The sequence below is a fragment of the Chiloscyllium punctatum genome, chromosome 15, assembly GCF_047496795.1.
Source record: "Chiloscyllium punctatum isolate Juve2018m chromosome 15, sChiPun1.3, whole genome shotgun sequence".
Classification (NCBI taxonomy): domain Eukaryota; kingdom Metazoa; phylum Chordata; class Chondrichthyes; order Orectolobiformes; family Hemiscylliidae; genus Chiloscyllium; species Chiloscyllium punctatum.
This window is the reverse complement of record NC_092753.1, coordinates 52,945,050-52,969,978: the sequence shown is the minus strand read 5'-3', so window position 1 is coordinate 52,969,978 and position 24,929 is coordinate 52,945,050. Positions and strand designations below refer to the sequence as shown.

General features: G+C 38.9%; 1 protein-coding gene across 1 annotated transcript in view; it reads left to right on the top strand.

Moving 5' to 3' along the window:
- The window catches only part of med14 (mediator complex subunit 14), a 101,794-nt gene that overhangs the window by 52,423 nt on the left and 24,442 nt on the right, over window positions 1–24,929 (top strand). Inside the window, exons 16-23 of the mRNA XM_072585143.1 lie at window positions 1,816–1,892; window positions 5,962–6,122; window positions 8,256–8,402; window positions 8,486–8,577; window positions 8,795–8,947; window positions 14,409–14,678; window positions 16,183–16,320; window positions 21,922–22,030. Of these exons, the coding sequence (XP_072441244.1) occupies window positions 1,816–1,892; window positions 5,962–6,122; window positions 8,256–8,402; window positions 8,486–8,577; window positions 8,795–8,947; window positions 14,409–14,678; window positions 16,183–16,320; window positions 21,922–22,030 (1,147 nt within the window). The remainder of the gene's footprint in view (window positions 1–1,815; window positions 1,893–5,961; window positions 6,123–8,255; window positions 8,403–8,485; window positions 8,578–8,794; window positions 8,948–14,408; window positions 14,679–16,182; window positions 16,321–21,921; window positions 22,031–24,929) is intronic.

The window sequence follows — 24,929 nt, the reverse complement described above, 5'->3', positions numbered from 1 at the left end:
ACTAATCAAGAAGTGATCTGTTTCTGTCTTAAATACATTCAGTGATGTATCCTCCACATCCTTTTGTGGTAATAAATTCCACGGTCAGCACCCATTGAAGAAATTCCTCCTCACCTCATTTTTAAGGTGTTGTTCCTGGACTTTGAGGCTCTGTTCATGGCTCCTACATTCCTGAAGAAGGGCTTATGCCCGAAACATCGATTCTCCTGTTCCTTGGATGCTGCCTGACCTGCTGCACTTTTCCAGCAACACATTTTCAGCTCCTACTTTCTCTTCCAAGTCAAAACATCTTCATCAAACTCTGGGGCTTATTTTTAAGGTGAGAGGAGAGAGATTTTTAAAAAAACATGAGGTGCAACTTTTTCACGCAGGGTGGTTCAAATGTGCAATGAATGTCCTGAGGATGTGGTGGATGTGGGCACAATTACAATGTTTAAAACACATTTGGATAAGAACATGAATTGGAAAGGTTTGGAGGGATATAGTCTAGGAGCAGGCAGGTGGGACTAGTTTGGTTTGGGATTATGTCCAGCATGGATTTTTTGGACCAAAGGGTAATTTTCTTCCTGTAGGACTCAGACTTCCAAGTACACCACAGTATCATTCTTAATAATGGGCATTAATAATCACATTTATCCATTTTGTTCCCTTATGGGAGACACTGTGGCTCAGTGGTTAGCACTGCTACCTCAAAGCGGCAGGAACTGGGTTCGATTCCAGCCTCGGGCAACCGTCTGTGTGGAGTTTGCATGATCTCCCCATGTCTGCGTGGGGTTTCTCCGGGTGCTCCAGTTTCCTCTTACAGTCTAAAGATATGCAGGTCAGGTGAATTGGCCATGTTAAATTGCCCATAGTGTTAGGTGCGTTAGTCAGAGGGAAATGGGTCTGGGTCGGTTACTCTTCGGAGGGTCAGTGTGGACTTGTTGGGCTGAGGGGCCTGTTTTCACACTGGAGGGAATCTAATCTGATCTTTTCAGCCCTTTCATCCACCTGTCAAATCTAATTGTGAATATTGACACCCATTTCTTTTGTCGATAGGAACCCAAGAAATAACTTCTACTTGTTCACAACTCTTATGCTTAATGTTCTGAAGACTGGGCAAAGTCTTGGTTGTTTTATGGTGTGCATGTCCTGGCAAGACAGTATTTGTTACTTGAATGTAATACATGAATAGAGTGGCTTGCTGGATCATTTCAGAGGGCATTTAAGACTCAACCACACCGCAATAAGTCACAAGTAGGTCAGACCAGTAAGGATGACAGATTTTCTTCCCTAAAAGACATTCGTGAATCAGGTAGGTATTTTCATGACAATTTACAATGATTTCATGATTCTCCATTATGGAGACTAGCTTACTTGTTGAATATAAATATCACCAGCTGCCACGTTGCAGTTTGAATCCATAATCGCCGAGCATTAGCTAGCATTCTGAATTGCTTCAGTGACATTACCACAATGCAACTGCCACCTCTGAAAGGGCCTGAATCTACAGTCTGCATCCTACAACCTCATTTTTGGAAAAAAAAGTACAACTATTAAAGGGGAGAAAAGAGCAAATGTTTCAATTACACCCATGGGAATACCTCACTAATTCTGTGCTGCATACCCCTAAAGTCCAAATGTTCTTCCCACAGTGTAGAACTTGAAACTACACAGAGGCCAATTGAGGTTTTACTGTGCCCAAGTACATTTCAATATCTAATGTTGAATAATGAAAGATTCCTTTGTTTATTTAAGACCTAGAACAATGTTTTTCAGTTTCTGGTACAGCTATTTCAAAAACCTTGTGGTTTAAGTGGCTGTCTTCTTTTAAAGCTTTCTGCTATGGAGATTCCTCACCAAGGAGTTCAAGTGGAAGGAGATGGCTGCAATCATGCCATACGCATACTAAGGTAACTCTTAACCTTCTTCCAATATTTGATTAAATAAGGCTGCTTTATTACTTAATATTATATTCAGAAGGGAGATGTTTCCTTGATTATTGAACAGCATAATGAGACTTTCTAATGCTCTTCACCACCTGGCAAAACAATTAACACATTAAATAAGGATGAAGTAAGTTGATTTAAATTGTTAAGAAATTTTTTATGTAATGGTAAACTCTGAAAGTTTGGTTAACATTTCTTCGCTCTGAGTCACACATGGTGTAAACTTTAAGCAATGGCGTTAACTGTATTCTTACTCAAAACTCAGTCTTATGCAACCAAATTTGAGTTTCAGCTTTCAATGTACAGGATTACTAATTTCTCATTTGCTTGACACTGTACCAAGCTTCTAGCTTTTATGCATTGGTACGTCTAAACTTTACTTCAGGGAGTTTGTTCTCATGACAAATCTAAGAAAGAGGCGAAATCTAAGAGAGATTTTTGTTTAAATGTTTCAATTTATAGCAACATGCCTATCAAGTACATTCATGGGCCATACGATTCTGTTCTCTTTGTCATGCAATCTATTCTGCTACACGTATATTTTGTTGTGTAATAGATACCGTATTATTATGTGGGTATATCAAAATTTCCACATACTTCTCAGAAGCTAAGCTGTTTGGTTCTTGGATTTTCCTGACAAAATTAGGTACAGAAGATTTGAAGAGACATAAGGTGGATACAAAAGGATAGGTTAAGTGGGGAAAGTTCTGACAAATGGAGTATACTGTAAATCCCTTTTTGAAGTTAAATTTATCAATATTCTTTTACTTCTATGCCATTAAAATGCAACTGTATATTTCAAGTTGAGTTTCAATTTAACATAATTTGCCACTTCTTGTTTGGTGGCCTGCCTTATCTGGAATCTTTTTCCCCATGTTTCCACTCCTGCATTCAATCCCCCAACTTTACTTTGTTCCTGTCCCTACCCTCAGTCTCTCTTCATCACCTCCACCCTCTATTCTTAACCTCTCAATTGTTTCATGTCAACTTGTATGCCTCCCATTCTGAACTTGTCTGGGCCCTGAGTTCCCTTGAGTGATAGATGTTGTTTGACATAAATTGTTTTGTCTGCAATGACCATTTTCTGCCACTAGATGGAAGCTGGAAAATTGAAACTTCAGTTAAGTGTCATTTTAACATGTTCTGCATTTACGAAGTTTAAATTTAAACTTGTGTTCTGTTATTTTAGAATTTATTTTCTTTTAGGATATATTTATTGATGTAGGCAATAAAGCATGCACACCATTTCAGCTTAATTATAGAGATTGGAACCAGATGGATCACGTTGACCACAGGGTTCTTGATTGGGCCAGGTTAACAACCGTAATCAGGAAAGCTTTGGCTAACCAATATAAGCAGGAGGGCAGAATCTGAGCTGGCTGGCCATAACCAGTGTACTGTGCACTAGAAAATAAAAGATGATTTGGTAATGGGAACCAGCCTCTGTGCAGTTATTTTAGTGGTAATTGGAGAAAACAGGATGTGCCTGAAGAACAATTGCTTGTAACCATCATCTTGGAGTTGGGGGTAAGCGTTTCTGGCGTCATGCCCCTATTTGGGAAGCATGACTCATTTGACCTTGCTGTCAAAGACTAGGTCCAGTACATGGAAAGAATTCAATACTTCTCCAGGCAAATGATACTGGGGCGGGCAAAAAGTAATCCTTCTGACTGCTCGTGGACCTGCAGCATTTTTGTTTATAAGGGCTTAACTTTACCAGAGGCTAGACATTAAAACCTTCCAAGAGTTGACTGAGCTGGTTAAAGAATATTATGACTCGCAACCACCACCAGTCCTGGGATGCTATGAGTATTACTTGGCTGTTGAAGAACTGGGGCAATTTATAATCAAGATTTTTGATGAGATTACTAGACATATAATTTTGAATGAGACACTGTTTGGAATGTGGGATTAATGATCTAACCACTCAGAAGCACCTACGAGCTGAAGCCCAACTGGACTCGAACAGGCACTGCAGCTGGCCTTGCCATTAGAAAATGTAACCAGTGGAGCATGGGAACTGCAGGACATCCCAATGGAAGCAAACCACACCACATGCAACAACAGGGATAGTTGCAGCTGAATTATGGTCGCTGGCCCCAAAGTGCTCCCCCCACTGACACCTCAGTCCCCTACCCTGCCTTAGTTCCCAAGAGTAGGTCAAGTTTTGCACCTTCTCCAGTAGGTACATCCACATACCGAATCAGAAAATTTTCTTGTACACACTTAACAAATTACTCTCCATCTAAATCCTTAATACTGTGGAAGTCCCAGTCTATTTTGGTTAAGTTAAAATCCCCTACCATAATCACCCTATTATTCTTGCAGGTAGCTGAGATCTCCTTACAAATTTGTTTCTCAATTTCCCTCTGACTATAATACAATAAGGTGATCATCCCTTTCTTATTTCTCAGTTCCACCCAAATAACTTCCCTGGATGTATTTCTGGGAATATCCTCCCTCAGTACAGTTGTAATGCTATCCCTTATCAAAAATGCCACTCCCCCTTCTCTCTTGCCTCCCTTTCTATCCTACCAGTAGCATTTGTATCCTGGAACATTAAGCTGCCAGTCCTGCCCATCCCTGAGCCATGTTTCTGTAATTGCTATGATATCCCAGTCCCATGTTCCTAGCCATGCCGTGAGTTCTGCTTTCCCTGTAAGGCCCCTTGCATTGTAATAAGTGTAGTTTAATTTATTAGTCCTACCTTGTCCCTGCCTGCCTTGAATGTTTGACTCGCTTCTGTTCTCAACTGTACCCATCTCAGGTTGATCTCTTTGCTCATCAGCTCTCTGGGTCCCACCCCCCACCTTACTAGTTTAAATCCTCCCGAGCAGCTCTAGCTTCAAACCAGCATCCTCACCTTAAACCTTTGCCCTCTGATTTAAGACACAAAGTGGTTCAGAGCCTGCCATTTGATAGCTACGGTTTGTCAACGGAACTTGCTAGTCAAAGTTTTTCATTCCTTCATGATTTGCTGGTGGGTCTTCATGAAGAATGTTGCTGCACATGGGTGACTGGATTGAAGGCAGGCAATAGTTGCGTTGAACAGGTCATCATTGGGTAGTAAATGGAATTCTGTGTGGATGTCTTCAGCATTGCTGAAGATAAAGCGAAAGAATAAAAACCTTTTCCTTTTACTCATGGTATTAAAAACCTGACTTATTACTAGGATCTCAAAGCACTTTTTTCCTTATATTACATTGTTTTTTCAGCTATATGCTTTAGCACACACACTCTTTTATCGAGTTTGTGATTTAGAACTGATCAATCAGTTTCTGACTGCAGTATGTAATATTTACTTATTCAAGTAACCACTTTCAGTTGATTGAAACTGCCTGGCTGTTGGAGTTAACAAGATATATTAACTGGCTTGTAGTTTCTTTTGTAATTTTTAAGTTGAGTCAGATCTTAACTGTTTATCTAAGTTATAGTTGAGAAAACTATAGAAATCCCAAATGGACAGAGTTTCTGAATGAGCTCTATGGTTTCCTCAAAAGAAGCTAGATAAACACGAGAAGAAAGGAAAAGGAAGAAGTGTTGTTGGGATTGGAAAAACTATTGGAGGAGAAGGCTCCTATATCGCATTAACAGTGTTATGGACTTGTTGGGCTGGACTGGTCCTAAGATATTATTAGATGGTAACTATTATGAGATCAACTTGACTAACAGCATCTCTCTCCTCCTTGGTGATGAAACACAATTAATAGTATTGTTTTGCTACCTCTTTTCTCATAAGAGTAGCTTAGAAGTACTTAAGTTGAAGTTGGATTTTACACTTTGAGGTCTTAAAATGAGAGTCTAGCCTTTGACTTTTAGGATGCAATGTTTTTAATAAAAAGAAGTTGGGATAAAAATCCTTGCCCCTTCACTTTTTTTGATTCTTCATATCCAGGTCATCGAGCCATACAGTATGGAAACAGACTACGCTAACCTTGTTCCTAAACTAGTCTCACCTGCCTACACTCGGCCCATATCCTACCAAACCTTTTGGAACTTCATTTTTAAATAAATGGTTTTTCTTTTTCCATAGGATTCCTCTATCTACAAGTGTCAGTGAGGAGACACAGAAGGCCTTAGATCGATCTTTGCTGGATTGCACTTTCCGATTGCAGGGAAGAAATAATCGGACCTGGGTCGCAGAACTGGTATTTGCCAATTGCCCTCTGAATAGTACTTCTGCCAAAGAGCAAGGTTAGATAGCTTTAAACATCTGTATTGATACATCCGCATAGCTTTCAAAACTCTTCAATTTTACGTTGTCTTTCTTAGGAATGCTCAGCAGCTGCATGAAGAATAAAATACAAAATAATGTACATTCATTGAGGATTTCAGATTACCCTATTCCACAACATGGAAACTAAGTAGTTTGCTTCTTAAAGTGTTAAGGCACATTGACTGCAATGGCAACTGATTCACTGTTTATTAATTCGTGGGATGTGGGCTTTGCCAGCTAGGCCAGCATTTATTGTCCATGAGAAGGTGGTCAACTGTTGTCTTAAACTGCTAAAGACCATTTGATGTAAGTAAACCAACAACACCAATAAGAAGGGAGTTCTAGGATGATGACCATGCAACATAGGAGGAATGACAATAGATTTTCAAGGTTAAAAAATAGGGCGAAGGGTAACTTGCAGGTAGTGGTGGTGCTCTCGTATTTGCTGCAACTGTACTTTGAGATGGACTGTAGTTGTGGGTTTGGAAGGTGCTGCCTCAGGAGTCTATGAATTTTTGAAATGCGTCTTGAAGATGATACGCATTACTACTGTGTGTCACTGGTGGTGGAGTGCATGTTTGTGGATTTGTTGTCAATCAAGCAGACAATTAGGAGTGGACAATAAATACAGGCCAAGCCAGCAATACACTCATCCTGTAAACAAATGAGTGGAGGGAATAAACTTAGCAAAGAACTTTTAAGTCATATTAGTGTATAAGTATTCTGTGATACATTTGTTGAAGTTTTATTAGAGGAAAAGGTTCTGCTTGATCTTTTTAATAGTTATTCTCTTATGACCTGGATATAAAGAATCCAAAAAAGTGAAGGGGGCAAGAATTTTTATCCTAACTTTTTTAAACAAAAAGTTACATCCCATAAGTCAAAGGCCAGATCCCCATATTAAGATCCCAAACTTTAAATTCCAGCATCAATTTATGTCGACAGTTCAAAATGTAAAATATTAATCCAGGATGCTTTAGGTGCCGCAAATACAAATCGACCAATTGGAAAACAAATTTATCTTGAATTCCAATACATTTCATGAAAGCATATAAAATATTTTTAGTCCCAAAGCAGTGTTACATGACTAGAATGTGTTCCAGTATGTGTACTTTTGTTTGCAAGAAGTGTATAATATTTATTAAAAGCTAAAATTAATTTTTCAAAGACGTAAATTGGGATTGAATGTACATTCTTAGTTTGACATTAACTGTCTTTTAAAAGCCTCATTAAGAAAATAAAACAAGGCTGTATTTGCAAAAATAACTTTGGGAAAGTTCAAAATAAATCTACAGCATCCCTACAAAGTAGGGGTTGCATTTTGTGTTACATTTTCAGTGTTACTCCAACCTGAATCCATGGTTCTGCTCAAGCTGAAACCAAAGTGATGGAGAGTAAGGTTTTATGTATCCAAAGCCTGACTTACATTTCTCAAATCCAGTTATGGTAAAGAGCATTTGCACCAAAACTAAACTTGTCAAAGCACCATAAATGACATTTTATATGTCTCATCTTTATGTTTTGATATGGAATTAAATTTTATATGCAGACAATGAATATGAGCATCAGTTGTAGCAATCAAAGTATGAAAAGGTTTGTAACCAATATCTTCAGTCCTCAGGATCTATAATCATTGTACCTTTTTGAGAAACTGCAGTTCAAATATGTTCAATTATAAAGTGCAGTATATCAAATGAGACCATAAGATGTAGGTGCAGAAATAGATCTTTCAGCCCATTGAGTCTAACTATGCTTTATGTAGTTTTAGAAAAGCTTCACTACTTTTATGCTCCTTTCCCTTTGAAATAAAGGCCAACGTTCCATTTTCTTAGTACTCATTCATGGTATGTGGGCATCACTGGCTTAACCAACATGTATTGTCTATTCCTAGTTTCTCTTGAAAAGGTGGTGGTGAGCTGCATCTTCAAACTGTGGCTGTCCATTTGTCGTAAGTGAACCCGCATTGCCATTGGAGAGGGAGTTCCCTGTTACATGTTGAGCTTCTAAGTTAGCTTTAATAAAGCACTTTTTATGGCTGACATGAAAATTTGTTAGTTCATCGTAAAATGAATTCAAATGTATTTTGTCTGTTGTTTCCACTTTTTCTCCAGGTTCAACACGTCATGTCTATCTGACTTATGAAAGTTTATTATCGGAGCCTGTTGGAGGTCGCAAGGTGGTCGAGGCATTCCTGAATGATTTGAATAGCATAGCTAAGCTCTATGACTGTGTTCTAGATTTTGCACGTTCCTTGCCAGGTACAAATCATGATTTGAAATCTTGTATCTCTTATGAGACAACAGTAAGATGGAAAGTAATCTAATAATCTTTCACCTTCCAGAAATGCCGTCCCATCTTAATCATTTCTCGGAAATACGTGTCTATAATTACCGTAAACTTGTCATATGCTATGGAGCCCCTAAAGGCAGCTCGGTAAGCAAAGTACAGTTCATTTCCTTTTATTGTCTGTCTTTGTCTTAATATTGCAAATGAACAACTGAATGTATCTTTGCAGCTCCTAAGCATCCTAAAACTGTAATGTAGTTTCCAGGTTACAAGTAAACAAAACTATTAAACTTAAAATTTAAAAGATGATGCATTTGGAACAGTGGTTTGTTTCTTTCAAAAAGAATTTTTTTTTATATTTCAGATAACAATCCAGTGGAATCCCACTCACCAGCGATTCCACATTTCATTAGGAACAGTAGGGCCAAATTCTGGCTGCAGTAACTGCCACAACATCATACTCCATCAACTTCAAGAAATGTTCAACAAGTCACCAAATGTTGTTCAGTTGCTACAGGTACTTCTATAAGTACTAATCTTTAATGAAATCTGGCTAAGATATTATGTTTCCAATTTCTAGAAGTGAATTCTAGTGTTTATTATAGAATTTATAAACTCAACCACAACCAGGCAAAGCATAGAGAATCAAGTAGGCTATTGTGCTCATCAGTTGCCCCTAACACTTAATAGTTGGTGTACAATAAGAACAAAATAAATTTTGAAGTAATAGGTTGTAGCTTTTTCTCAACTGTAGCTTTGAGTTCAAATGTGGGAAAAGGCCAAAGATTTCTGAGATAGTAACTCATCCAGTTTTAAATACCTCTCCATGTCCTCATAGACCTCTTGCCCAAAGCCTGAGGTTAGCTTGTAATGACGTGCGGTGAGAAAGAATGCCTATTTAGAAGAGGAAAGAAGTGCTAATATAAGAAGGTGGTTATCATTGGGATGGAGTGAAAATTGAGAGGACGCATTAGAAAGACTGCATTAAGAGTAAATAAGCCTGATACCTTGCATTCCAGTTTGTTCAATGAAGTGGCTGTTATGTTACCAGAAAGGCTTACGATCATCTTTCAATATTACTTGGATGAAGAGATCTCTCAGGATGGGCAAGTGACAAACGTGATACCCTTGCTCAACACTGAATAGGAGGGCATTCCTTGTTACAACAAGTTGCTTACTCTGACATCCGTGGTGGTAACATTTTCGAAACAAGGGGAAAAAGAGTGGATACTTGAAGCAGTTGCACTAATTAAGGAAAACAAGTGTTGGCAAAGGGCAGATCATGTTTGATTTAAATTTTTTATTTTGCTCCAGAGGATTGAAGAAGGGATTTTAAGTGTTGATAAAGCACTGGAATGGAATTGGATCTGCTTGACATTGTGTCAATAATTTGGTTGTATGGAGTGTCTTCTGATTTCATCAAGTGTAATACAGTAATGCCTTAAATTGAAAGGTCTGTGATGATGTGCAGCTCTAACCTGTCTTGCAACTTGTATTTTCTACAGCACTTTGGCCAATTTCACTTGTATGTTGTAAATCTATCAATCAAAGGTCCTTCTAAACTTTTAAGAACAGTTTTGACACTAAATTCACCTTTATTTTGCCTATTTTTCTTAGAGTCATAGAATCTTTCAGTGCAGAAGTTGGCCATTTGACCCATCATGTCTGTACCAGCTCAAGAAAGAGTTATCTTGCTTATCCCATTCCCCATTCCTATCTCCATAGGCATTTAAATTGATCATTTTAAAATATAATACCATAAGACATAGGAGTGCAAGTAAAGCCATTTGGCCCATCAAGTCCATTACACCATTTAATCATGGCTGATGGGCATTTCAACTCCATTTGCCTGCACTTTCCCCGGAGCCCTTAATTCCTTGCGAGATCAAGAATTTATCAATCTCTGCCTTGAAGACATTTAACATCCCGGCCTCCACTGCGCTCCATGGCAATGAATTCTATAGGCCCAACACAGTCTGGCTGAAGAAATGTCTCCTCACTTCTGTTCTAAATTGACCCCCTCTAATTCTAAGGCTGTGCCCACGGGTCCTAGTCTCCCCGCCTAACAGGAACAACTTTCCAGCATCCACCCTTTCTAAGACGTGCATTATCTTATAAGTTTCTATTATATCTCCCCTTAACCTTCTAACTCTAATGAATACAATCCCAGGATCCTCAGCCATTCATTGTATGTTAGGCCTTCCATTCTGTAGCTCATCCATGTGAATCTCCACTGAACACACTCTTCAGTGCCAGAATGTCCTCCTTGAGGTCTGGGGCATAAAATTGGATACAGTATTCTAAATGGGGCCTAACTAGAGCTTTATGAAGTCTCAGAGCACATGGCCGCTTTTATATTCCAATCCTCTTGAGATAAACAACAGCGTTACATTTGCTTTCTTAATCACGGACTCAACCTGCAAGTTAACCTAAACTAGCACACGCAGATCCCTTTGTACTTCTGCTTTATGAATTTTCTCACCGTTTAGAAAATAGTCCATCCCTGTATTCTTTTTGTCCAAAGTGCAAGACCTCGCATTTGCTCATGTTAAATTTCATCAGCCATTTCATGGACCACTTTCCTAAACTGTCTAAATCTTCCTGCAGTCTCCCTAACTCCTCAGTTCTACTTGCCTGTCCACCTAACTTCGTATCATCAGCAAACTTCACCAGAATGCCCCCAGTCCCTTCATCCAGATCATTAATATATAAAGTGAACAGCTGTGGCCCCAACACTGAACCCTGTGGGACATCACTTGTCACCAGCTGCCATTCCAAACAACCTTTTATCTTAATTCTTTGCCTTCTGTCAAACATTCAATCCTCAATCTATGCCAGTAGCTCACTTCTAACACCATGGACCCTCACCTTACTTAGCAACCTCCTGTGAGGCTCATCAAAGGCCTTTTGGAAGTCTAGATAGATAACATCCACTGGGTTTCTCTAGTCTAACCTACTTGTTACCTCTTCAAAGAATTCTAATGAGTTTATCAGACATGACCTCCCCTTACTAAATCCAAAGTTAAAAATCACACAGCACCAGGTTATAGTCCAACAGGTTTAATTGGAAGCACACTAGCTATTGGAGCGCCGCTCCTCCTCTAGGTGGTGGTAAAGCTAGTGTGCTTCCAATTAAACCCATTGGACTATAACCTGACGTTGTGTGATTTTTAACATTTTTACACCCCAGTCCAACACCGGCATCTCCAAATCATGATTACTAAATCCAATGCTGACTTGTTCTAATCCAACCCTGCACTTCCAAGTACTTGGAAATTTCATCCTTAATGATGGATTCTAAAATTTTACCAACAACTGAGGTTAGGCTAATCGGCCAATAATTTTCCAGCTTTTGTCTTGATCTTTTTTTGAACAAGGGAGCTACAACAGTGATTTTCCAATCAACTGGGACTTTCCCTGACTCCAGTGACTTTTGAAAGATGACAATGAACGCCTCCACTACTTCCTCAGCCATGTCTCTCAGAACTCTAGGATGTAGCTTATCGGGGCCAGGGAATTTATCAGTTTTTAGACCTTTTAAGCTTTTCCAGCACTTTCTCTTTTATAATGTCTACCATATTCAGCTTTGCCCCCTGACTCTCCTTAATTGTTGGGATATTACTCATGTCTTCCACAGTGAAGACTGACACACAGTATTTATAAAGTTCTTCAGCTATTTCCTTATCTCCCATCACTAGCCTTCCTGCATCAGTTTGGCGCAGCCCAATATCTACTTTTGCCTCTCATTCTTTTCTTATGCATTAAAAGAAACTTTTACTATCATTTCTAATATTACTGGCTAGCTTACCTTCATATTTGATCCTCTGCTTCCTTATTTCTTCCTTTGTTATCCTCTGTTTTTGTAGTCTCCCCAATCTTCTGATTTCCCAGTGCTCTTGGCCACTTTATAGGCCCTCTTCCTTTGATACATTTCCTGATTTCCTTTGTCAGCCATGGGTGTCTAACCACCTCCTCCTCCTTCCCCGCCCCACCAAACCACACACACCAGATAATGTATGTTTTCTTTGGAATGACCCTCTGTACTGTGACCTCAATTACACCCAGAAACTCCTGCCATTGTTGCTCTACTGTCTTCCCTGCTCAGCTCTGCTTCCAATTGATTTTTGTCAGTACCTCTCTTATGCCCCTATAATTACCTTTCTTTAACTGTTAACACCATTACATCCAATTTTGCCTTTTTTTTTTCAAACTGCAGACTGCACTCTACCATATTATGATCGCTGCCTCCAAAGTGTTCCCTTTTAAGATCTTTTATAAAGTCTGGCTCGTTACATAGAACTATGTCCAGAATAGCCTGCTCCCTTGTAGGCTCCATCAAACGCTGTTCCAAAAAGTTATCCTGTAAGCATTCCATGAATTCCCTTTCCTTTGATCCACCGGCAACATTATTCACCAGTCCACCTGCATACTGAAGTCCCCCACGATCACCGTGGCCTTGCCTTTTTGACATGCCCAATCTATTCCCCGGTAGGTCTGTACATAACTCTATTGTGTGGGAACAGGCCATTTGGCCCAACATGTCCACACCAACCCTCCAAAGAGTAATCTACCCAGACCCATTCCCAACCCTATTAGTCTACATTTACCCCTAACTTAAAAATCCCTGAATACCTTGGGCAAATTAGCATGGCTAATATGCCTAACCTAAACATCTTTGGATTGTTGGAGGAAACCCAGGCAGACACAGGGTTCTTAATAAGAACTTTCTTTTAATCTTCTAGCTCTCTTGTTGATAATCTTGAAATTGTCAACCCTAGTTATTGACATACCAACTAACAGCAACAGAACATCATTCTTTATCCTGCCAAAAGTGTTCTTAATTTTGAACACCTCAATAAGGTAACTTCTGAATCTTCTATGCTACAAGAGTAGCCCAATTTCTCAAATTTATTTTCTTTTATCCAAAATCCCTCATTCCTGTCATCACTCTAGTAAATTTCCTTTAAACTCTCTCCAGGACTTTAACATCCTTCCTTAAATAAGGTGCCTGCAAATGAACATGACATTCCAAATGTCGTCTGACCAGCGACTTGTTGAGGTATAACATCACTTCCTTTTACACTCTTTGCTTCTCTTTATAATCCCAAGTATCATGTAAGCTGTCTTAATAACTGTTCAACTTGCCTGGCCGGCAGTGATCCTGTATCGTCTCTCTTGTGTTTCTTCTTCCAAAATGCATTACTTCGCATTTCTCTGCATTGAATTGCATGTGCCCATTTGGCCAACTTGTCAGTGTCCCATTTTGAAGTGGTTCGCTATCAGCCTTGTAATTCACTTTATTCCTTGGCTTATTATCATCTGCAAATTTAGAGCTGAGTGGTCTTCTTCAATTAAAGCTGTCTACCTGTGTGTTTTGCATTCCTGTATCAGTCCTCTTAACTCTGCTGTTTCTTTCCAAATTAACCAAACACACTTTTCAGTACCATCAGTGCAGGGATGATTGCAGAATCAACATGATTGTAAACTCTTTCTTGGAATTTTCCTGATTCACGTTCATGTGGAACTTGATGCACAAGATCATGAGTTTCACTTATCTAGCTTCAACCAGCCTGATGACTAATCTAGTCCTCATTTTGCTTACTGGATCTTAGAAAAAATAGGTCATACGCTTCAAATTTGTTTTACTGTTTGAGTTTATCCAATTGTTTATATAAAAACTGTATCATTTAATAACTAATTTTGATATGGGATAAAAAGACCCACATTATAGTTTTATCATGTTCAGGAATAATTGAATGAAAGTAATTTGTTTGATTCTGTGATTGTGAGCAAGTATCTTGGATTTCAGATAACTTGGCTCAGAGTGAATTGCTGGAAACTTCCTTGTTTATACCTTGCTGATTGAGCCATGGTATAAAATACAGCAGTATATTGTCTTAGTGTGTGCAAGCAAGCTGTTCAAATTCTAAATTTAACCCATTTGGAATAAAAACTATTTTGTGTATACTTTTCCATAGATATTGTACGATACACAAGCACCGCTGAATGCAATTAATAAACTCCCAACAGTGCCAATGTTGGGTCTCACGCATCGGACGAATACTGCGTATCAGTGCTTTTCAATACTACCCCAGTCACCCACACACATCAGGCTTGCTTTCCGTAATATGTATTGCATCGACATATACTGTCGAAGTCGAGGTGTTGTGGCTATTCGTGATGGTGCCTACAGTCTTTTTGACAACAGTAAGATTGTGGAGGGATTTCATCCGGCTCCAGGCTTAAAGGTCTGTAATTGATTGCCATATAAAAGTTATTGGTGTAATTATTGGTGTAGTTGTTAGAAATTTTTAATTGGGTGGTATAAAGCCACTGATTTAAATTAATGTCATTTTACCATGCTTGTAGGACTCTTGTAGCGTGGTGGTATCGTCCATGCCTCTGGACCAAGAGGCTGGGGTTCACATCCTACCTACTTCATAGATGTAATAACATCTCTGAGCATGTTAATTAGAAAATATCTGATAGCAAGCTCATATCTAGAGTGCAATAGAATTTTGAGAGAAACATTTCCAACAGAAAGGGTTGAATTATTTCTAAAATGCACTAGTTTATGTAAACCAAAATATACAGTGTTTTTATTAGAATGTCACAGATAGAATTGGGGCTAAAAATCATTTGATAGAAAGTGGCAAGTAATTCAAGGGCAATTTTAAAAAAACTCTTATTTGCTTGTCCATTGTTTATTTAAAAAATGGTGTACTTGGAAATCTTAATTATCTTTTTAATTGACCCTAAACCCAAAGGACCGACAGCTTACCAGGAGTCTGGAGTAACCAGTGCACAATACAATTTTCCAGGGCTCTGGAATTTTGTCAGCTTTACTACCATATCAAAACTGTGGGTGCATACGTTTTTATAAGTTGCATATCTATTCTGCATTAGTCACGTGCAGGAAGAAAACATGATCGTGAGTGTCACCTGATGAAAAAAACAAATTTAATGCTTTGTTTTTCAAAGAAATAGACTTTGAATAAATGAGGAATTATTTGGAAATAAAAGTCATTCACTCCAGATGTACCTTCTTTCTGAAACATCCAGTTGTTATGGATGTGTGATATTGGGCAACATTGTTCCTCTTGATCAGCAGTACAGAATGGTTTTGACAGAAACCTTGAAGCATGTCTTCTGCAAGCAATCTTTATCAGGGAGGGATGGGATTGGAAAAGAAAATCCAATTTCACTGACCTATAAAAGTTAGTTTATAATGCCACAAGCTCTTTTATTCTTCACAAAGTTAGTAACATCCAAAACTTGGGTTGGATTTGTGACTATGTCCTAAGGAATTCAAGATGAAAATAACCTGAGAATTTATAGCTAAATTTGAGATTACTACGTTCGATCTTGCATTAAAAGGTTTTGAGTTTGTTTTTATTACATGCTTGTTATGGAAAGTAAGTTCCTAAATTAAGTTGGGATTAAGCACAAATGTTTGTTATCATTGTGGTGGGGCAGGGTAGTGGCAAAACTACTACATTTTGTATAGTCAACAATGTTTTATCACCGAATTCTGATTTGATTTAGCCACAAATTTATCAAAAATATCTATTCTAGCCTTGGCATCATTTGTTATCAGCAGTGATAAATGAAAAATCTCCCATTAGTTTCCCATTATCTAGTCCAGGCTTTTAACATGTGCATTTATTTGAATATATTTATTAGAAGTCAACATGATCTGTGTATTAGGGTATACAATCAAAGCAATTGATTCATTATATTATTACTTTCCAGACATTTTTGAACATGTTTGTAGACAGCACCCAGGACGCACGTAGACGATCAGTCAATGAAGATGATAACCCACCATCTCCTATTGGTGGAGACATGATAGAATCATTAATGTCTCAGCTTCAGTCACAGCCGCAACAGGTATCTGTCTTTTGAATCATGGAATTATCCATATGTCAGGGAATATTGAGATTTAAAGGTTTTAAATACCTTGTAGAAGTAGATTTCGATACAAGAGGTAAAAATAGATGCACCTTTTCCAAGAAAGTGGTGATCATCAGTATTAACTACATTGGTTGCAAATGACTGCAGTAAGGACAGATCTTTTGATTGTGACATAGTTGTTTGAATCTGCTGTTGATGTTCTGCATCCAACTAATAAGCAGTGAGAGGAATCAACTGAACAAAACTAGTTTTCAAAGTTGAATTCCTGTTTTAAAGTCTGTACAGATTTTTGTATGCTTCACATAGTCAAGGGGAAACAAAATTCCAGAAACAATTGGTTGATTACCTTTCTTGCTTTGCATGATATTAAAGCAATATCATGACAGGTGTGAGAAATGTTAAATGGCTCTTGAGGTTGATGTTCCTCATTCACGGGTCTTTTTATCTGTAAATTTAGTTTGGAGTTACAAACTAAAACTCAAATTTTGGCTTCTTTTCTCGTATTCCTATACTGGCTGGTGATATATAAATGAGGGAACCTTGGGATAATGCCCCCAGATATGTTAAAACCTAACCCAGAAATTATAAACTGCACATTGTAACATATACGGTTAACAATTGCTACTTACATCTTGTTATGACACGGGGTAAACCCCCCTGCTTAATTTAAAGCAGCAACACAGGCAAGATTTATCCCATGGAGTAATCTGTGAAAATTCAAGAGGCCAAAAACTATATAAAGTAAACATCACAACTTTATTCCTCAAAGTATAACAAAGAATAATTAACTAAAACTATTTACAACTCCTTCCTCTAACTTATCTTTTATCTTCCCTTCTATAATACTAGTCTGATAAGAACCCCCCGATTAGGATTTACTAAACAAAGCCTCTTATCTCAAACCCAGGAAGCTTTTGGTTCTTCTCTGTATTCCTATCTTCTTGGGGATTCTGCTTCACAGGTTATTGATCGATAAAGGGAGCTATTTTTCAGGCAGTCTTTCCATGCTGGTGGCTTGGCAGTTCTCCTCCCAACTGTTCAATTTTCCCTGGTCTTACAATCTAATGCTTTGGGGGTATGTCATTGGCTTTTAAGATTGTCAATATACTCAATTCAAACTTGATTGGTGGTTGGTATTTTGGGGTATAATTTAAACTGGCCAACTTCAATTTTTTTTTTGCCTCCAGGCAACAGCTAATCAAGTTGTTCGACCAAATGTTACTTTTTTTTTCACAACACTTTATGCTGTCAGGTAGTTCTACCATCTTTTAACTTTCTTAAAGGTACAGTACACCCACATCTTCAAAACACATTCAATGTTTGTCACCCTTCAAGCTTCTGATTATTTGTTTTTAATCTGGAATAAAGTTTGATCAATTCTGAAGAACATTCCTGTACTTGGCCTGAGTGGTTGGAAATATATCTTATATGCTCTAATCTATTACAGAACCTTAAGTGCTCTCCCATAGAGATGAACTACTTAAGCACGCTCAGAAACTCCAATTTGTAATCTTCTAGTCTCAGTATTCAATCAAGTGTGCTTTTGAGAAAATTTTGTGATACCTCTTCAAGCTTTTTCTGAGGTTAAGTTATTTGGTCCCAGGATTCCTCTGGTGCTGCTTCTGATCAATGCACTTCGAGACGTGTTATATATAATCTTCTGGATAAGCTTGTTGAAGTTAAGTCACACTTTAAGGTAAACCAGGTGTGTCAGAAATGAGAGTGTACAAATCTAGAGAAACAGCAGTAAATAGTGTCAGGGCAGAAATGACAAAAAAATGATATTATTAGCTCTTTAATTGAATGTGCATAATATTCAGAACAAAATATGTGAATTAACAGTACAAATAGAGGTAAAAGCTTATGATCGTATAGCCATTACAGAGACTAGTTCCAGGGTGATCAAAGCTGAGAAATAAATATGCAGAAGTATGACTTTCAAAACAACAGGCAGGAAGGATAGTGTGGTGGGTAGCATTATTGGTACAGGATGGATTGAGTATGAATTAGAAGTCTTGATTTAGAAAATCCATATGGGTAGAATCCATATGGGTGGAGGTAAGAAATTAAAAAGTGAAGTAATACACTGACAGGAATAGCCTGAAGACCCCATAACAGTAGCTATATTGTGAGACGGATTGAATTAGGAGTTAATGAGGGCATGCAATAAAGGCAATACATCAGTCATGGGTGACTTTAACATTGTAGATTGCGACAGTTGGATTGGCAGAGGAAGCCATGAGGAATTCATTGGCAGAGGAAGCCATTTGACAAGATTCCGCAAGGTAGATGTTTTAGCAAGGTTAGGTCATATGGAATATAGGGAGACTAACCATTTGGATACAGAATTGGCTTGAAGGTAGAAGACAGAGGTTGGATGATAGATGGTTGCTTTTCAGACTGTAGGTCTGTGACCAGCGGTGTCTCACAAGCATCGGTGCTGGGTCTACTGCATTTTGTAATTTATACAAATCATTTGGATGTGAATATAGGAGGTACGTTTGTAAGTTTTCAGATGACACCAAAATTAGTGGTGTAGTCGACCGCAGAGAAGGTTACCACAGAATACAATGGGGCTTACGTTTAGATGGGCCAATGGGCTGAGGAGTGACAGATGGAGTTTAATTTAGATAAATATGAGGTGCTGTATTTTGGAAAGGCAAAACAGGGCAGGACTTATATACCTTAATGGTAAGGTCCTGGCAAGAGTTGGAGTGCCTTGAGGAGTTCCAGGTAGACAGGATAATGAAAACATTTGATATTTTTGCCTTCATTGGTCAGTGCATTGAGTAAAGGAGTTGGGTGGTCATGTGGCTGTACAGGACACTGATCAGTTCACTTTTGGAATACTGCATTCACTTCCAGTCTCCTCACTATAGGAAAAATGTTGTGAAATTTGAAAGGGTTCACAAAAGATTTGCAAGGATGTTGAGCTATAGAGAGAGTCTGAATAGGCTGGGGCATTTCCCTGAAGCATTGGAGGCTGTGGGGTGACCTTCTAGAAGTTTATAAAATCATGCAGGGCATAGATAAGGTGAATAGCCAAGGTCTTTACCTCAGAGTAGCAGAGTGCAAAACTAGAGGGCACAGGGGCAGAGGGGAAAGATTTTAAGTCATAGTCATACAGAATGGAAATAGACCTTTTAGTCCCACTAATCCTCACTGGCCATGTTCCCAAACCAGATTAGTCCCACTAACAGTCAATTTTATGCAGATTTGATTTACTATTTGCGCGCACGTCCCGAGATACAGTGAAGAGTTTTATTTTGCATGCTATCCATGCAAATCACATCTTATATGTACATCAGGATAACAGAACAGAATGCAGTGTTAGAGGTGCAGAAAAAGACCAACTTTAATATGAGAAGTTTGTTCATAAGTCTGATAACAGCTGGGAAGAAGCTGTTCCTGAATCCGCTGGTACGCATCTTCAAACTCCTGCATCCTCTATCCGATGGAAGACAGCATAACTGGATTATATTGGCTGCTTTTCCAAGGCAACAGGAAGTCCAGACGGAGTCGATGGAAGGAAGGTTAGCCTGCGTAATGAGGGATTACGTTCACTACTCTTTATAGTTTTTCTGCAGTTCGGCAGAGCATCCGAATGGAATGCCTCCCTTGGTGCATCTACACAAATTGGTAAGAGTCATCGTGGACATGCTGAGGCTCCTTAGCTTTCCAAGGAAGTAGAGACACTTGTGTCCTTTTGACTGAAACATTGACATGGATGAACCAGGACAGATTGCTGGCAATATTCACTTCTAGAAACTTAAAGCTCTCAACCACCTTCACCTCAACACATCGATCTAACAAGGGCATTTCCTGAAGTCGATGAACGGCTCCCCTGCCTTGCCGACATTGAGGGATAGATTATTGTCTCTACGTCGTACCACCTATCTCCTTCCTGTACTCTGCCTCATCCTTGACCAAGATCCGCCCACCATGTCATCACCAATCTGCAAATGGCTGATTTGTTTAATAAATTAATTTGATTAATGCAGTAAATTAATAAAGTCTGATGTATGGGTTTTCTAACAATGGTTTAGGGAAAAGGAACCTAAGGGGTAACTTCTTCCATGCAGACGGTGGTGCGTGTTTGGAATGAGCTGTTAGAGGGAGTGATAGAGGCAGATACAATTACAAGTTTTAAAAGGCATCTGGTAATAGTATATTAATAAGGGTTCAGAGGGATATGGGTCAAATGCTGGAAAATGGGACAGGATTAATTTAGGATATCTGGTCGGCATAGATGAGTTGGATCGAAGGGTCTGTTTCCCTGCTATACAGCTCTATGACTCTAATAGGTAGTGGATCCAACCAGGGTTCAGAATATTCTGGATCTGGTGCTGTGTAATGAGGCAAGTTTAAGAAATGTCAGAGTCGTGATCCTCACAAAACTGTGACCATAATGTGGTAGAATTTAGCGTTCAGTTTGAGAGGAATATATTTGCATGGGAAACAACTATGCTAATATTAAATAATAGTAATTATAAAGGAATAAGGCACAGCTGGATGGAGAGGCTAGGGAAGAGCTTTAGCAACATAGAAGTTGAGGAACAGTGCAGACACTTAAGTAAATTGTTCATGGCTCACAGTAACGACATATTCCAGAGAGAGAGAATGATTCTAGGTCAGGAGGAATAAGCCAGCCATGGTTAATAAGGGTAATTAAGGTAGCATGAAAATGATAGAAAGAAACATACAATCTGGCAAAGATTAGTAGTAACCCAGAGGATTGGGAAAAGTTTTAACAACTAACAAAAGATGTCAAAATAAAGCGAACAAAGAGGGAGAAAAATAAACTTTCAGGGTAAACCTGTAAGTAATATTGTAATAGGCAACAAGAGTTTCTTTAAGTACATAAGAAGTGAGAAGCCAAGTGAACATAAGCCCCTTAGAGAGGAGTTGAATAAATACGCATCACAGTAAACACTAATAACATGCCAAAAATGTCTAAATGTTCAAGGGCAAAAGAATGAATACAATAACTATCACTAAAGGAAAAAGTGTTAAGAAAACTAATGGGGCTGAAGATCAGCAAGTGCCTTAGGATATTAAAGTAGCCACAGATACGGTGGATGGAATGGTAAGCATTTATGCCTCGACCATGAAAACAAAATTAACTGGTGGATTACCTACAGGGCAATGTTGACTGCAGCTCAAAAATAGTTTATTTACAATGAAATACTCTGTCTTAACTGTATACAAAGCACTATATAAATGCTTTCATCCTCACAAATGTGAGAAAGCCAAATGGATATGAAATGAATACCTATTCTGGCTGTCAATATTGCAGTTTGTTTCTAGAATAGATACAAGTGGTAAGCGTGTTAAGACTCGCTAGTAAAATTGAGAAGATGAGGGGAAGGAAAGTTATGTTTCATTGACCTGATCAGAGCTTTGCAAGTTGTTTGCCCTTTATTGTTCTATGCATCAACTACAGTGAAGAGTATTGTTGGGCAGTCGGAGTTGCAGAAAATCTTCCATGCATGATTTCTTGTTGGTTTTCAGGTGCTGTTTTAGACTAAAACGGTAACCTATTATTCTTAAAACAATATGCCCTCTTGTTTCTTTCAGCCTTTTACCAAATCTGGTGCGACAGTAACCTATCCCCTGACATCGCCGCCTACATCCTATCATAGTACAGTGACACCATCACCACAAATGATGCCTACACAATCACCTGGTAAGTGATGAATGTAGGACCTGGAACCCTGTGAATGAAGCAAGCAGCAGTGTGTCCCTTCAGCTACCCAGATTGAAGAGTCCATGCTGAGGCACACAGAATTGCAACCAGGAAGTGTGTATTAGAATGTTTAACTTAATGTACAGAAAACAAAATAGAGGGAAAAATGTGCGTATGAGAGGAATACCCCTCCACCCTATAACCGCTTTCAAAAAGACCATGTGTGTAGAAACTGACAAATTAATCATTAAATTCCTTGGTATATATAAACCATAAGCCACTGGTTTAATATCCAAATTCTAAAATCGAAATATATAAATTACACACTTTACTTCACATTTCTCAGTAAAATCTGGGTGTGGGCAATAATTGCTGGCCTAGCTAGTTCTATGCACTCCCTTGAATAAATAGAAGACTTAACAGAATTTGGTGAGGTGGGGTCCAGATCACCTTTTCCTGTTTGGGACTCCCTCAAGATGGAGAATGTCCTGCTTCCATTGAAACTTGATGGGTTCTGAAATGGCTAAGTGCTCTCCGATGTGTGGAATACGTTGTCCAAATGGGTTGTTGGAATTTTGTGCACTTCCCCAAACACCTTGACTTCACCCCTGCATGTTTCTGAGGAAACTTCTTTGTATTTGGTGTCTTTCTGAATGCGATTTCTCCATTTTGGTTTGTCATAAGCTAAAGGTCTGTTGGGTTTCACAAATCACAGGGATCACATCTCTTCAGGGAACCTTTGAGGACATCCCTAAAGTATGATTATGGGATTCGCCTACTGCAACTTTGCTCTGAGGTGCTTCAGGAATTGTTCTACTGAGTAGAGTTAGTTTTGAATACTTAACAATGTTGAACAAATTGGCTTTGAGAGAATTTTGCTGTTAGCTGGCTTTCTTTACACTGAATTTGGTGGACTTTGCAAAGTCATAACCGATGGTAGTTTCCAGTATTTTGAGGTGTATGCAAAGCTTGCCAAGTCTCTAAATGGCATCGGAGCGCAACGTCACTGTACAATCAAGTGACCTTTAGTCTCCTCTTTTAGATCCTGGTTGTCTTATCATCAGTTGGCCGATTGCGGGATGGGAATGTCCTGGGGTTGGATGGGGCTGGGACTGTTTTGCTGTGGGAGTTGGTTGGAAGGGGACCTTACTTTTCCAGGTTTTTAGTCAAGTTACTTGATAAGATTTCCATATTTAACTGAATATGGAAAGAATTAAATGTACTCTCCAGGAACCTCCATTATCCTGCATTCGATTATCTGAATATCAGATTATCCGGCGAGATTGCAAGGTCCTGATGCTTGGCTAAACTATGTTATCCAGCATTCCATTATCTGGAATTTGATTAACCAAACAAAATACTCCCTGCCCGTGTCCTTCGAGTAATCAAGATTCCTCTCTCTGTAATGAACGGTTTCTACATTGTTATTGTGCAAATTCTGAACCAATTCTTCTAGACTGATCAGGTTTAGGTCTCAGTATCCGACTGTCTCACTGAGCAGCGAGAGACAGGTGCACTTGAACAGTAATTGCTTCAAGCCACCTGCTGGAACTTTATACGTAACATATGCAGGAAAGATCATTAACCTGGTATATTGACAGTGACAACTATGAAATTGTCATGTGAAATATGTACAGCTACAGCTCAAATATCAGTGGTAATTTTCCTACTGAAATCAAGAGTGTGACCTTTGAAACAGTAAGTAAATTAAATACACTTAATGGTCTTGACTCTGTTCTCCAGTTTTGCAGTTTGATTTGGGGAAAACTATTGATTTCCTTCCTCAAATATTAATTCCATTGATATTTGTGAGGAAAAAATGCAGAGTTTCCTTTTAAGAGTAAAAAAAATGACAACTGTATGGACCAGACCAAACCCTCTTCCCACACAGACAAAGGCAACCCAACTGCAGATTGTCTGCCAATTCCAAAGGCTTTGCCTTGGTTATTTTATATAAAACTCCTGAAATGACTTCTTCCACCATCCCCCCATCCCCCCCCATCCCCCCCCACCCCCCCCCATCCCCCCCCCCACCCCCCCCCACCCCCCCCCACCCCCCCCACCCCCCCCCACCCCCCCCACCCCCCCCACCCCCCCCACCCCCCCCCGAAACTCTTTGTGCCTTGTGTAGAAATGAGTCACTCCCTTAAATGAACTGAATTCAACATTCACAGAGAGCATCAACACTCACCACTTTTGAGTCCAATAATCCTAAACCCAACCAAGAATTAGAGATTTTGATCCTGACAAAAGCCCCCAGTTTATTACCACCTTACCCCCTCAAAATATATTAAGATGATAGTCTAGACCCTTATTTTTTTTAAAGGTAAATATAAGGTGTTGTTTTCCAGATGCAATTTGATTGGTCAAACTACTCGCCTTAAGCAAAAAGACACTTTGTATTTTAACAGTAGTGTAAAAATAGATTTAAATAATAATTGGCTTATCAAAATGCTTAACAAAATAATATATCTATTAATTACTAATGAACTGTTCCAATATAGCAACATCCCCTGAACTCATCCTTGGCAAAGGCAAATCCAGTAAAATATATTGTCCCACATGCAATTCTAGTAACAGGAAGAGAGCTGCAGCTTTTGGCTGTGATGGAGAGAGGAATAAAAGTTTCCACCTTCAGCTTCAAGACCCCCAGCTACTGCAGAAAATTAAAGCTAAACATCCTGATTCTTTGGGAGCCTGATCCCACAGATTCAGGCTGCTTCTGTTGTTCCAGCATTTTCAAAAGAAAACCCAAGGCCTGATTAGCTTTTTATTGACACCTCTGTCTCAACTTTTCATCATTTTTAAAAAAAGTGACAAAATACACCTGTTAAAGCTGCTGTATCATCACCATTGCTGTCCTTTTGGTTGTGTTGCTTTCTATTTTGTTTGGGCCTTT